Consider the following 13,773-nt stretch of genomic DNA (forward strand, 5'->3'; position numbering starts at 1 on the left):
TGGTGATGTTTGCACCCTGAGCCGAGCCTCTTGGTTCTGTGGAGTTGTGCAGGCAGTGCTGCAGGACTGGCTGTGCGGCTCCTAGGGCAGGGACTGTCTTGGCTGTTTTATGTGTGTGTGCAGCTCCTAGCACAATGGGGCCTGGATCCCTGATTGGGACCACTGGGTGCTACTGCAATACAACCCTAGTCATAGCATCAGAGCCCCTGCCACGCCTGCACTGATGAGTAGGGCCCTACGGATTTCACGGCCGTGAAAAAAGTGTCACAGACTGTGAAATAAGTCCTTCCCCATAAAATCTGATCTCCCCCGAATGCTGCTGGAAGCGCCCCAGCCAGGGGCTCCTAGCTGCTAGTCCCAGCCGGGCTGGGGCACTCCCAGCAGCACCGGGTAGATCAGACTCACCTCCCTGTGGCTTCCAGAGCCCAGCTCTGACGGCAGTGCAGAAGTGAGGGTGGTAATCCTACCCTCCCCCTAGAACAGGTTTGCAACTCTCCCCCTCCCCCAGCCTCATCATGTTACAACCCCTGAAATTTCAAGGAAAACATCTGAAAACCTGAAACTGACCAGTTTTCAAATCCTATGCCCATGAAATTGACTAGAATAGACCCTGAATTTGGTAGGGCCCTACAGATGAAGCAACATGCCAGGCAAATAGGGGAGGGAAAGGGGAAAAAAATGTGTGTGTGGGGAATGAAATAAATATAACTTCAATTACAGACGGGTGCAACAACTCCTCCAGACTTTGGGTTTGTTGCCCCTCTGAACCAGACCTGAATTTCACACTTAGCCACTGTCTTATTAATGAGCCGAAGGCGAGCCCTGGGTATGGTCTGCTTTCCACTGTTTGGGAGGTGGAGGCCTGGAACCCTGCTTTGCCCGGGGCCCGTCTCTGCTTTGATGTAGCTCTGGTGTCTGTATCTTTAAGGGATCGCAAAGGCCTGCGAGCAGAACCTCAGGAAGACCTTCCAGTTCGGCGGCCGGCGCGAATTTCCCAGCAGCATGGAGCTCAAAGCCATGGTGGTGAGTCCTGAGCTCACGCGGGGGCACTGGAATGGCATCAGCATGTGGCCGGTGGACACCTGGGGAGAAGACTTTCCAGGGGCCTAGCCTAAGGGATGGCATTGGTGTCTATCCCTTGAGCTTTCTGGGCCTACAAAGGCCGATTTCCCACAGCGTGCTCCGCTTTCCGGCCTCCCCTGCTATTGCCTGTGCTGTTTGTCTGTGCTTTTCCTCCAGCTGAGAGGGCTAGAACGGGGCTGGAAGGGGAGGTGACAGCCAGCAGGGCTACAATTGGGGGTGACTGGTAGTCTCCTCGCCAGAAGCTGTGGCCAGGTTACAGCTGTTACCCTGTGATGCCTACGGTAGGGCTGGAGAGCAGAGCCCTTTCTGCCGTTGCAGGGACTGAAAAGGACAGGAACCTGCAAGGATGAGGATGTTAGAGGCCTGCTTTCCCTCTCCCATAGGGCTGCAGCGTAGGGCTGGGGTTGCTCAGCGCTTCTGCAAATCAGGCCAGGGTTTTCACCAAGTGGCCAATGACTGGAGATGCCTCGAAGGGGCCCGCGTGTCAGGAAGCGCCAGACGCCTGCCCTCTACGGCACCGGGAACAGAGGCACCCAAGATCACGAGTCACTTTGGCAAATCGTGGTCTTGCCAGTGCAGTGTGAAGATGGCTTCACGCCTTCCTGAAGTGCAGCTGGTGTCTAACAGAGCGCTGCGAGCACCACCTAGCGGTGCCGGGCAGGAGATGAGGGGTGCTCACAGAAAGCACAGGGGGATTCCGATGGGCAGAGTGGGATCACCCGCCGGAAACCTCCCTGCACCAGTCTGGGAGAATCTCGCCTGGGATCTTTAGCCTTGGCTGGATGGCTTAAGGGTTTGGAAACCTTCATGCTTCTCTGTGCTTTGCCCCCCCACCAAGGCCGGCCGGAGCGCCAAACGCCAGCTGTTTCTCCTGCCGGGAGGGATGGAAAGGCACCTGAAGATCAAAACGTGCTCGGTATGTCGGCGAAGGAGCCCGGAGCTGCCCAGATCCGTCCATTCCCGCTCGCGACGCTCCCTCGGAGAAGTGACGGAGGCTCCGGTGCAGGGAGGGGTCTGGCCGGCGCCCTGCGACAGCTCTCAGTGCGGGAGCAGAGAGAGCACCAAACGGGAGCTGAGCTCACCCTCGCCCCAAGAGCAGCCTTAGGGAGAACTCCCCAAAGTCGCTGATCTTCCTTGGGAGGCCTGGGGTGGGTGAGGGGGAGGCATTGCTTCCAGACAGCATCCCTCCCTGGCACGGAGCCTGGTGGAGTCCAGGTAGCACCGGGCAGCTGTCCCGTCAATTCAGCAGCACTTGTGGGAGGAGAGAGGGCACATCAGGGCAGTCGGTTTCACCTAGAGCTGGGCCCAAGCAGAGCCGGAGGTCGCAGACTCTGTAGCGTTTGGGGGCAGAAGGGGGCAATGGCAGGGGACTTGGGCTGATTTGAGTGCTCACGTTGTTAGCCCAGAGTGGAGCGTTGTCACTGAGCCTTGGTTAACTGGAGGTGGCTAGTTCCTGGATGCCCCCGCAAAGGCGTGTTCAGGTTCTCGTTTACCTGCGGCTGAGCCTGGGGATTTCTCACCTCACAGCGGGAGAGAGATCCCCTGGGGTCTCCGGCCCAGCCCCAGGACAGAGAGGCTAGGAGAAGCATCCAAACTTCTGAACCCATCAGAGATTCCCCTGCTGCTCCTCCTCATGGACCTGCTCCTGCATGATTAACTCACACTGGGCACCAGGGCGCTCAGCACCTTGCAGGATCTGGCCATGCAGAGGTCGGCCGGACAGCCAGGAAGGGATGCAGCTCCAGGAAGTCCCACGTGCAGTGCTGGGCAGAGACCATGGGGGTGGGGAAGCACATCGCCAGCGCAGGAACCTGCTTCCCAGCCGGGTGGTTTGCTCCTCTTCCTAGGTTGCACTGGACGTGATCCAGGAGATATGCCATGAAATGGGGCTGCATCGACCCGAGGCCTTTGACGAATATGTCATCTTCGCCGTTACCAACAGAGGCGAGTCTCTGGGGCGGGGAGGGGGCACCTGCTGCCTTGCTTTTGACTGATGTTTTTATCTTGACGCTGTCAAGAGGACGGAAAAGCCAGAGGCAGCGAGGGGAGGATGAAGGCCGCCGGGAGCTGCAGCTGGGGCCCGCGGGCGGCTGTGGTTGTCACGCTCTGTCCTTTCTCCGCGAAGTTGAGGGCAGGGGAATGGTGCCGGGCTCACAGCCCTGGCGTTTCTAGCCACAGGCGCGTTTCCCCCTCGCCCTGCCCCAGTTGTGTGCTCCGGCCCCTGGGGCGGTGGGCTTGCGCTGCATTGGAGGAGTGCCCTTGGTAATTTCACAGCATCCTGGCAGCTTCCCGGGAAGTGCCCAGGGCAGGGGAGTGAATGATGGGCCTCGGCTTGCTTCTGACATGCTGAAAAGGCAGGGAATTGCTCGCGGTGTCCTAGCGCTTTCTGGGGGACGAGCCCACCCCGCTTCTTTGGCTCTGCCTCTCCACAGCTCCCGGCAGCCCTGCTGGGTTAGCTAGCCAGTGGCCTGGGTAAAATGTGCGCGGGGGGGGGGGGGGGGGGGGGGGATGGGATTGTAATGGGTCTGTTGGAAGGGCTGTGTGGATGGGCCCAGAACATGCAGGAAATAGCATCTCTGAGTCATATCCTGCTTTCTGGGAAAGCACGGCATCACCCTAGGAACCTCACCCTCCTTCTTATCCCCACCGACACGCATGCTCCCGCTCTGCTGCTTTTTATGGGGCTGGCTGAAAGCCTCAAATGTTTTCTGCTTGGAAACAGAGCCCCATGGATTCTCCCCCATCGATCTGACCCTGGCTGGGGGTAAGGGACTGCCATGAGTGGGGGTGGCATAGTCTAGTGACACGGGCTCTAGCCCTTGCCCTGCCTCCAACTTGCTTTGAGACCTGGGGCAAATCAATTAACCACCCTCTGCCTCAGTTTCCCCACCTGTAAAATGGGGCTCGTGACACCCACATTGGTCCATCTGTACTCCAAATCCTGAAGCTATTAGAGCTGGCCCGCAGAAGGAAATGCAGACTCAGATTGCGTCCCTTTTGGATGATGGGTACAGGAGGCCTGGACTTTTCTTTTCAAAGGTGTTCTGAGGTTTTTCCTGTTTGTTTTTTATCTGAGAATGGTCAGGAATGGTCAGTCTTGTCGTCCCAGTCTTGGATGACTGAGGCTTAGTCAAACTTATCCCAGCATAGCTACGTCAGTCAGGCTAGCGACCCAGCTATGCTGCTCACCCCCCAGTGGAAACCCCAGACCTATCTTTGGGTGGGGGGGAACCCCTGACGCTACCAGAAAATCTCCTTCTGTCGGTGTACGCCGTGCCTTCACAAAGGGCAAATCCGGCACAGCTGTGCCGACGGGGCTACGCCCGCATAGGCTCTGTAGCGTCGGCAGCCTCGGAGACATGGACTGACAGCTTTCTCTGCTTTCAGTAGAACAGGCTGGGCTCTTCTCCCAAGGATAAAGTAGGTGTGGACGCAATGACAAAGCAAAGCACCAGAGGGTAGAAATGAATCAGATTTCCTGCCTTTAGTATTTCTCCTCTGCCTACGTCATTCAGTTCTCCAGCCATCCATAGAGTCTCCTAGAGTAGACCAGAGCTGGATTTCAAACCGTTCAGCCCTTCCCCTACTACATCAGAAAGGAGCAAAACTAGAGCAGCCCAGCTGGCTTTCCCTGGGCAGGTGGTCTTCAACATCAGATCTACCTGGTTGACCCTTACCCTGTGCTCCCCATAGGTCAGAACGTCCGCCCCATGAGCAGGCGGGAGTATATCCTCGACGTGGCCACGGAGATGGAGCAAGTGGATAGCGACTACATGTTCTGGTACCGGCGCGTCATCTGGACCCAGCCACTGAAGTTTGACAATGAGCTGTATGTCACCATGCACTATAACCAGGTAGCAGCTCAAACCCAACCAGGGACAGAAGGGCAGTTCCCTTAATTTAAGGACAGCCTCTTCCTCCTTCCTTCTCTGGAGCATGGGCTCAGGGACATTTGAGGTGCCGTCTTTCATAAGACCAAGCTCCTGGCCTCTCGCGGTTATTAACCATCCCCTGGCACCTTTCTGGCAGAGCAATGGTGTCTGCCCTCATGTCTTGGCCAGATTCCACTGTTGGGTAATTAGCTTTTGTCTGTCTAAATGCCCCCCACAGTTCCTCTTTCCCACGTATATAGATCACACAGAAAAACTCGGTTAAAAGAACATTAGTAAGGTTGCAAAGCCAAGCACTCGAAAGTTAGGAACTGCCAGAGCTGATGTTGCCTGTGTGCAATCTTAATTCAGCCGTCTCGTGCCCAGGCATTATGACACAGTCCTTCATAACATGATCACGTACTATTTTGTCCACGTTACCGCCTCATTCAGTGCACAGAACGGACAGAACTCACTTAATAACCAGCTGTTCAGTTCTTGGTTTTCTCCTTGTTCGGTGTGGGGCCCCAGGCCTTATTTACCGCACACTATTCAAACCCAGCTCCGAAGACAGAATTATTCATTTCCTCCTGGGCTTTTTCTGGCCCTCATCACTGTAGGATCTGATCGCTTTGCAGACATTGGTGGATTTATCTTCAGAACACCCCTGTGAGAGGTGTGTGTGTGTGGGTGTGTGTGGGTGTGGGTGTGTGTGGTATTATCCCCATTTTACAGCTGGGGAATTGAGGCACAGAGAGAGTAAGGTTAAAAAATTTCCACTCATTTTGGGTGCCCAATTTGAGACACTTGAGCCCTGATTTTTCAGAGTACTTAGCACCGTGTGTTCAAGGCCCAGCTCCCAGTGACTTCAGTTGCAGCTGCGAGTGCTCAGCTCAGCACATCTGCAAATCAGACCCCAGGTTATCAAGTTGGGAACCCAGAAAATGAAGAATGCACAATCAGTGACCACCTCTGAAAAGTCAGGGTTAAGAGACTTGCCCGGAATCATAGAGAAATTCTATGGCAGACGCAGGGATAAAATCCAGTTCTCCAAGGCAGCATTCAACCGCCTGAACACTGAGATCCTCTTTTCTCTTCCGGCAGTCCTCTGTCATGGTCACTCCAGACCTTTCCACTTCTGCAACAAATAAATCAGGGTCCAGCAAACAACAGCTTCCTTTATTACACAACCCTGACTCATCCCCAGAGCAGATCTGTCCTAGGCACTGAACGAAGCAGAAGTCCTGTGGAAAAAATGACATGTACTTAAAGAGTGTATCACACTGTGCATGCACGAGGGGCCAAATTAAGATTGCAAAAGCAGCCTTAATTCTGGGATGTTCTTTTTTAAAAGAGCTCTTTATTAGTATTTTATTAAACTGTACCTTTTGTATACGTATGTGTTTATTCTGGCATTTTCTAATGCGTGGGCTTGACTTTGCAACCTTAATAATGTTCTTGGAATGTCCCTTTTGGTGAGTGATTTCCCTCGGTTCAGTAAAAAGCAAACTGAGAAAACCCAGCAACTCCATCCTGGGGCATCATGTTGACACTCCCGTGGGTCATCAGCGGGGCTGGAACCTTTCGATCCGTCACCCAGACCTCTGCCACTTGAGCTCACCCAGTTACTGGAGCGTGGCTCGAGTTGGTTGTCATCTTCTGGGTGGATCAGACCAGCACTAGAGGAGGTCAGGCCTTTGGCTGGAGGGCTTCCCAGGTACTTGCTGACAGCAGAGGGATGGGGAGACACAGACAGCTTGGGTCGCAGTCCAGGCTGTAGAGGAGAGTGTGCTGTAGCGGGCACAGTCTTTGTGCCCATTTCCCTCAAACTAGACTCCTGCTGCCCCTCTCCCTCCAGCCTACCCACCTTCTTCTCCTTGCCGCACTGTTTCCCAGTCCCAGGCTCCTTGCCCAGCCAGTCCCAGAATTCCTCTGCAGATCTCAGTCGCCCGGCCCCACCCCTGAGCCTCTCTCCCTACTTGTGCAAAGTGTGTCCCCCAAAGCGTGTGTCTCTGTGTGCCGGCACGTGGACAGTCTACGGTCGCGACTCGGGAAAGCGTCTCTGTTCAGGGAGGCACGCGAGCCTACGCTGCGCTTTGAGGACGTGTTTGCGTCCCACCGAAGTCCCTGTGAAGTTACCTGCTTTCCCAAATAAGGGCTCACTCCGCGTTGTCTGTGTTGTTATGCTGTGGCCATCACCGTGGTATCTGACTGCCTGGGGGGGGGGGTGAACGCGTTCACACCAGCGCCTGCATTTGCTGGGCACTTCCCATGCAGCCCAGCAGCTCCCAGATCAGCTCCCGGTCGCTACCGATGAGAGGGCATGACAGAACCACGCCCTGGATGCTCTGTACCTTCTTTCAGGTCCTGCCCGATTACCTTAAGGGACTCTTCAACATCCTACCTCCCCTGCAAGCCAGCGACCAGCACTTCCAGCAGGTCTCCAAACTGGCAGCCCTCCAGCACCGGGCCAAGGAGAGCATCTACCTGCCCACTGTGTAGGTACCCTGGGCAGGGCGGCGTTTGGGTGCTACTCTGCTCTCCACGGCTTGCGTCTCATCACGGTGTGTTCGTGCTTTGGGACTGAGAGTCTGCTTGCCTAGGGCTCCTTCGTGAACTTGGGTTTCCTGGGTAGCCGTGTCCACTATCTGGCTCGACTCTGAAGTCCTCCAGTCTTATTCATCGGAGGGCATAGCTGCCTATGGCCTGCTCCTGCAGTCTGATCTGCGTTGACACCAGCGAGATTCCCAGCAGGTGTCAGGGTCCATCGGCGCAGATCAGCTTGCAGGAGCTGGGCCTGGGTTAGCAGTTGATACTGAGCGCTGTGTATATATGTGCTTGTCTCTGGGTGTCAGGCCGTAGGACCCTGCAGAGAGGTGCAGAGCTGTTCTGCTGACTCTCCCTGGGAACCAGACCAGGTGAGTCTCATTAGCTCCACTCAGAGCAGAAGTGCTGTGAGGCCAGAGAGGGGAGTGCAGGAGTCCAGCAGGGGAAACACTCACCAGCCTGCTAAGGAAGGAGCTGGGAGGCCCCAGTCCCTCGTATGCATGTGATTTAACTGGGTTCAGCGGTGCTGCTTGTGTGTGTAAAGCTAAGCGAGGGCCTGAGACTTTGCAGGACGGGGCCCCGTGCTCGTAAGCGCAGTCCTGTGGCCCGCTTTTGCTATTTAATGGAAGCAGCGCGGGGGGGGGGGCGGGCGGCGTCTGGACAATACCCATTGGGACTGTGCTGCGTTGGGAGTGGGGCGGGCAGGCCCCCCGACAGACCCCGCACGGGCAATGCGTGAGAACAATTCCAGGCTGTGGATGACACTCAGGGCTGAGACCCGGTTGTTGTTACCCAAGGGAAGGGGGCTTCGTTTGTCTCCACACCCCGGTTCTCCGCTGGCCCCCGGGGCTCAGCACGTCCCTTGAGCTGGGGGAATGGCTGGGCAGCGGGTTTCCTGTCCTGCCACATGGGCGGGCAGGCGTTTGCCGGGCGCAGGCTGTGACCTTTCCCTGTGCCTCTCCCCCCCGCAGCCCCGAGGTGCAGGGTTACCTCCCGCCGCCCTTCTGCCGCCTGCTGAAGGCCGAGTCGTGGCTCGACATGGTGCTCCAGCAGATGCAGCAGGTGCAGGCCCTGAGCGCCCACCAGGCCAGAGCTCAGTTCCTAGGTAAGCCAGCCCCTGCCAGGCCCCGGGGCGCTGCTGGGAGCCGGCCACGTTTGGGAGCTATCCCTGCCCGCGGCAGAAGTGGGGTGGGGGCCCGGCGTGGAAGCTAGCCCGAAGGACCGGGACAGGCTGTCCCTGCTGTGAGGGTCCCAGCCCCAGAGATGGACTAAAGCAACCACCTTGCGGGCTACTGATCGGAGCCTGGCCCTCGCGGAGGGGACCCCCTTCCCCAGGGCCCGACCCATGGGCTGGGCATGGGGGCGCGGTTCATGGCGGAAGGGACAACCTCCTTCCCCTCCACTGGGGGCACGAGAGCCCAACGAGGGGGCGGGGCTTTTCAGAAGGGGGTGTGGCCAGAGCCGCTGTGGGATGCATCCATTGATCCTCCCCATCCCTTAGCAGCTGCAGCACCCCAATGCTGGCTCCCCCTCGTGAGCGGTGGCAGTACCACCGCCCGCCCTCCCGGGGAGGATCTCCCTGTCCTCGAGGGGGCCCCCCCTCGTTCCCGGGTCTCAGCGGATCGCCGTGGCTCAGAGTCCGGGGTCGGGTTCCTGGCTGGGCCGGGGGGCAGCCCCCTTGCTTTGCTGACTGCCCGTCGTCTCCGCAGGGCTCCTGAGCGCCTTCCCCCTCTTCGGCTCTTCCTTCTTCTACATCCAGAGCTGCAGCAACAACACCATCGTCTCGCCCTGCATCCTGGCCGTCAACCAGAACGGCCTCAACTTCCTCAACAAGGAGACCCACGTAGGTGGGCCGGGGGGGGCAGCCGGCCGGCCCCTTGCCCGCTCCCTGCAGGAGGTGCTTGCTCCTGACCTGCCGGCTGCAGTTGCTGCTGGGGCCTGCTATACGTTTGGGCTGGCTCAGGGAGCCCCACGGGGCACGGAAAGACCTGAACTGGTCCCCCGGCCCTGCAAGGACATTCAAGCCTCCTGCCCCCCCCCCCACCTCTGAAAGGGCCCCCGCAGGAAGGGCTGGGAGCGTGTCGGCCAGACCCAGCGCCTGCCGGGGTCCTGTCCACCGTGGGAGGGCTGGATCCGAGAGGGGAACCTGTCGGAACCAGCATCGTGCAGAGAGAGGCCGTGTGCTCAAACACCCTGGGGCTTGCAGGCAGCCCGGCTGTGCCGGGCCAGGCCAGGCCATGACAAGCAGCAAGGGGGCCGTGCCCCCGGCGTGTCAATGACAGTGTGGAAGCAGCACCTTGCGCTGGGATCCGTACCCCGCTGAGCCACCCCCTGGCATGTCGTGGATTGGATTCAGGGTGATGGCTTCATTCTGCTGGAGCTGTGACCCTGGCCAGGAGACGGGGCTAGAGAGCTAACCCCAGCGGCCAGAGGGGTAGACTGGCCTGTACACAGAGTGCCCACCCCCTACTTGGTCTGCTTCTCCCTGTGCAAAGCTGTTGCCAAATGATCTGCAGCAATTTGGTAAAGACGAATGGAGATGAATTATTCCGGGGGCCCATGGCAGGGACAGCTAATATTGTCTTGTTATTTCCTCGTGCTCCCCCGGCCCTTTGTCTGCATCCATCCGTTGGCTCCTGTTTTATGCTTCGATGGGAAGCTCTTTGGGGCAGGGACTGTCTTTTTGTTCTGGGTTTGTACAGCGCCTAGCACAGTGGGGCCCGGGTCTACGACTCGGGCAATGGCAATAGGCAAGCGGGGGAAGGTTGGGATGAAACCGGGAGGAAGGCACTCCTAGGCTGACCGTTGGGGGGGGAAGCGGGTCCCTGGTCTAAAAGAGCTGCCCTCCCCGTTCCCTAGGAGCTGATTGTGAAGTTCTCGCTGAAAGAGATCCAGTCCACGACAACCCAGCGGCCCACAGCCGGCTCCAGCTACCCCTACGTGGAGATCATGCTGGGAGACTTGATGTCACACAGGATCACGCAGCTGCGGCTGGAGCAGGTACAGACAAAGCCCAGCTTGCCTTTCCCCCTCTTCACACCCTTCGGCCCTGCCTAGATTCAAGGCACGGGGCGGGATAATGCCAGGATGGGGTTAGGCGGCTCAGTGCTCAGGGGGTGGGAGGGCCCCAGCGAAGGCGCGCGTGGCCCTTTAGGCTCGTAAACTTTGCCTGAAATGTGGCCCCGGGTTGTTGGATCCCCGGGGGTTTGTGGGTCGAAAGGCATGGCTTGGATTGCTGAGGCCCCGCTCCCCAGTCATGGGGCTGGCAGGATGCAAATGTTGGCCCCAGGGCACCGGAGACCCACGGTACACCACTGCCACTGATCACTGCGTATAGCTCAGAGCGAGTACCATGCATTGAACAGCCACCAATTAAAAAATGGGAAAGGTTCAGAGAAAACACCCAGCGCTGCCCCGTGGGCGGGGGGACCCCACACAGCACCTCCGGGGTGCGAGGGACGCTCGCAGCCTGTTCCTCACACGTCCCAGGCCCCCCGCCCAGGCCCTGGCGGTGCTGCAGGGACGCCGTGGCTCAGCCACGTGCGCTGTTCCTCGCTCCAGGCTGCAGAGGGGAAGGTGGCCTAGCGGTTTAACGCCCGGGACCGGGAGGCAGGCAAGCAAAATGGGGCTTTGTGGCTCCCCGTGTTCTGAGCCGCTCAACGTCCCTTCCTCTACCGGGGCCGTGTTACACTGGCTGCATGCGCTAGTGACACTGCTAGTCAGACGCTGGGGACGCGGTGTGAGCAGAGGATGCTCGGCTCGGCTCTGGTGCTGCCTCATGTGACGGGGGCGTTGAGCAAAAGGCACCTCCGGGGCTGCCCCAGGTACAAGGCCAGCCGTGGGCGGGCATTTCACAGCGATGCCAAGGAAGTGCCAATAGGAGGCCACAGCAGAACGGTAATGAGAGGCGAGGGCAGGAGCTGGGTGCTGGTAACCACGATGCGCCCAGTGCTGGGCAGCGCTGCGTGACTTTTACTCCCAGTGGCAGCAGTAGCGCTGGGGGGGCATTCAGCACCCGGCAGGAGGAGCTCAGCAGCTCTCAGGATCAGGGCCTATGAGTCCAACTGTATCACGCTGTCTTGTGGCCAAGCAGCCAGCCCCCTTTTCATTCCAATGCAACGAAACGAGCCCAAAGGCCGCAGAGCCCCTTGCGGTCCTGTGCTCAGGGCGCAGTGATTCCGGAGCACGACTAAGCATTCAGCGTTGCAAGACCGGCCCCTACATGGCATAATGGGCACAGGCAAGTTTCCGCCCGGGGGCAATTCATTCTAAAACCTGCTGGGCGGGTGGGTGGGGGGAGTGAATGATTTTTGTGGGTTAACCAAAGTCAGATTCTGTGACGCTCCGTTGCACTTCTTTCCCTCGCTAGGGCCTGGAGCTGTGCCGAGTGATCGCCACCCACATGGAGAGCCTGCTGTACGCGCGTGAGAAAAGACTCACCCTCCCTCCCAGCGAGATTACGCTGCTCTGATCAAGCGTGCTACGCACACGCATCCATATGCACACTCCCTCCCTGAAAGCGACTTGAACAAAAGCCAGCACGGAGATAAGCAAATAGCTCTGGGTCGTGGGAGACGCAACGTAGACTAAATATAGACACTGATGGGACAGTTCCCAACTGGGTCAAATCAGCGTAGCCCCACTGATTTCAGCGGCATGGTGTTGATGGACATCTGCTGAGGAGCTGGGCTGGGGGGCTTACAGATCATGTGGGGTCTGAGGAGTTAAGGGTATGGGGAATACATTCTGGACAGTTAAAAGGTGAACACAGGTGCCTTAATTTATTTTTAATAACTGCCCTCCTGGACATAGGTCATGACCTTGTCCCAGAATCAGGTGTATATGATCCATTAGTTTATTAGCAGCGTATTAACAGATTGAGGGGGAGGTGCCCAGTTTTGCACATCTGTCTGTGTCCAGGGCCGGGCCGGGCTACAATCTAACTGCTCGCGTGCTGCATGCACCAGTTGTTTTTTATTTGTGTTCGCTCCCGTTTTTCCGTCTTGCTTGTCCTGGGATCTCATTCTTATTTTTATAAATGTAATCGGCACCTGCATTTGTATCCCAAGCTGGCGCGCCAGCCCTGTAAATGGCTCCCCATTTTTGTAACTTGTTGCTTTGAGTTTTTTTTTTTTTGTTTCTAATTTGTTGTAAAATTAAAAATTCCTTTTAAGTCAAATGCCGCCTTTTGTTTGGATGTGTTGGTTTGTGCCGGGAAACCCTCTATGAAGTTGTTTCTCTTTCCTCCACCCAGGATATGTGGAGATCCTAGACAAGTAGAGTTTATGGTCTAGTTTTAACTGATTGTCAGTTAGCCCCATTGTAAATGCTCATCTAACCACCTCACAAACATTTATGGTTTACCCTAGGCTATATCCTAAATCAAACATGCCTAGACTATTTACAAGTGTGTTAATTAATTGGCTGTCTGTTAACTCGAGTTAAAAGAGGCCCACAAACTTTAGTCTAGATGTACCCCACAGAACAGAGGAGCACTCCAGGGTCACGTCTGCATTCAGGTTCTGGTGAAATTAGAGGACCGTTACAGTTTCTCTGCTGCTCGCAACAGAGGCGGCGCTAGGAGAGACCAACCGCGTTTTACCACCATGGCAACTAGGCCTTGAGAAACTGCAGTCTGTACATTGCAATTCATTGAATCAGTTCAGGCCTTTAATCTGAATCACGGCATCTCTTTACACAGCAGAGGATCGTGTGGTGAAGGCACAGGACTGGGAATCTGGGTGATGTTCGTGGGCCTGCCAGACTTTCCACGTGGCTTTGGACATGTCCCCTAGGGATTATGGTGGCATTTAAAGCTGCAGTGATCTAGTGAGCGTTTGCCAACCGAGCCCCTGCTCTAATGTAAACACAGCCCTGAGATGAGCCCGGGCTGGTGACACAGCAGATTGTCTAGAAAGGCACTCAGAAGTCAAAGGCTGCCACAAACTCGTCGGAGCCATCAACCAAAACGTTCCCAGCGACTCCCAAGAACCGAAGCAGGCAGCTTTGCATAGCATGACCTCTATGTTGGTGACAGACGGGCCCAGCTGTATTACTGGAGCAGCCAGGTGCCCAGGAGGTTCTGAAAGTCCCACGAGGAGCCTATCTGCATCCTTCGGCACCTAAACCTGGCCCCAGGAGCTCAGAAACCCGCGAGTTCCTTTTCAAGAGGCTAATGCAGAGGCTCCGGTTCCACGTCATCCCGTTGGCAGGGGGCAGTCTGGGGCTGGGGCAGGTTTGCTATGCAGCATTGTACAAGTAGAGGCTGGGTATG

At 57.1% G+C, this 13,773-nt stretch overlaps 1 protein-coding gene across 1 annotated transcript in view; it reads left to right on the forward strand.

Annotated features, from left to right (window-relative positions):
- Window positions 1–12,682, forward strand: part of MYO15A (myosin XVA) — a 76,251-nt gene extending 63,569 nt beyond the window's left edge. Inside the window, exons 58-66 of the mRNA XM_067534194.1 lie at window positions 929–1,023; window positions 1,922–1,999; window positions 2,931–3,027; window positions 4,777–4,937; window positions 7,317–7,450; window positions 8,471–8,604; window positions 9,209–9,342; window positions 10,359–10,499; window positions 11,869–12,682. Coding sequence (XP_067390295.1) covers window positions 929–1,023; window positions 1,922–1,999; window positions 2,931–3,027; window positions 4,777–4,937; window positions 7,317–7,450; window positions 8,471–8,604; window positions 9,209–9,342; window positions 10,359–10,499; window positions 11,869–11,970 — 1,076 coding nt within the window. The 3' untranslated portion in view covers window positions 11,971–12,682. The remainder of the gene's footprint in view (window positions 1–928; window positions 1,024–1,921; window positions 2,000–2,930; window positions 3,028–4,776; window positions 4,938–7,316; window positions 7,451–8,470; window positions 8,605–9,208; window positions 9,343–10,358; window positions 10,500–11,868) is intronic.
- Window positions 12,683–13,773: the final 1,091 nt, after the last annotated feature.

This window comes from Emydura macquarii, unplaced genomic scaffold (genome assembly GCF_026122565.2).
Source record: "Emydura macquarii macquarii isolate MOO-44397 ecotype Brisbane River unplaced genomic scaffold, CSIRO-AGI_Emac_v2 contig_3390, whole genome shotgun sequence".
In the NCBI taxonomy this organism is placed as follows: domain Eukaryota; kingdom Metazoa; phylum Chordata; order Testudines; family Chelidae; genus Emydura; species Emydura macquarii.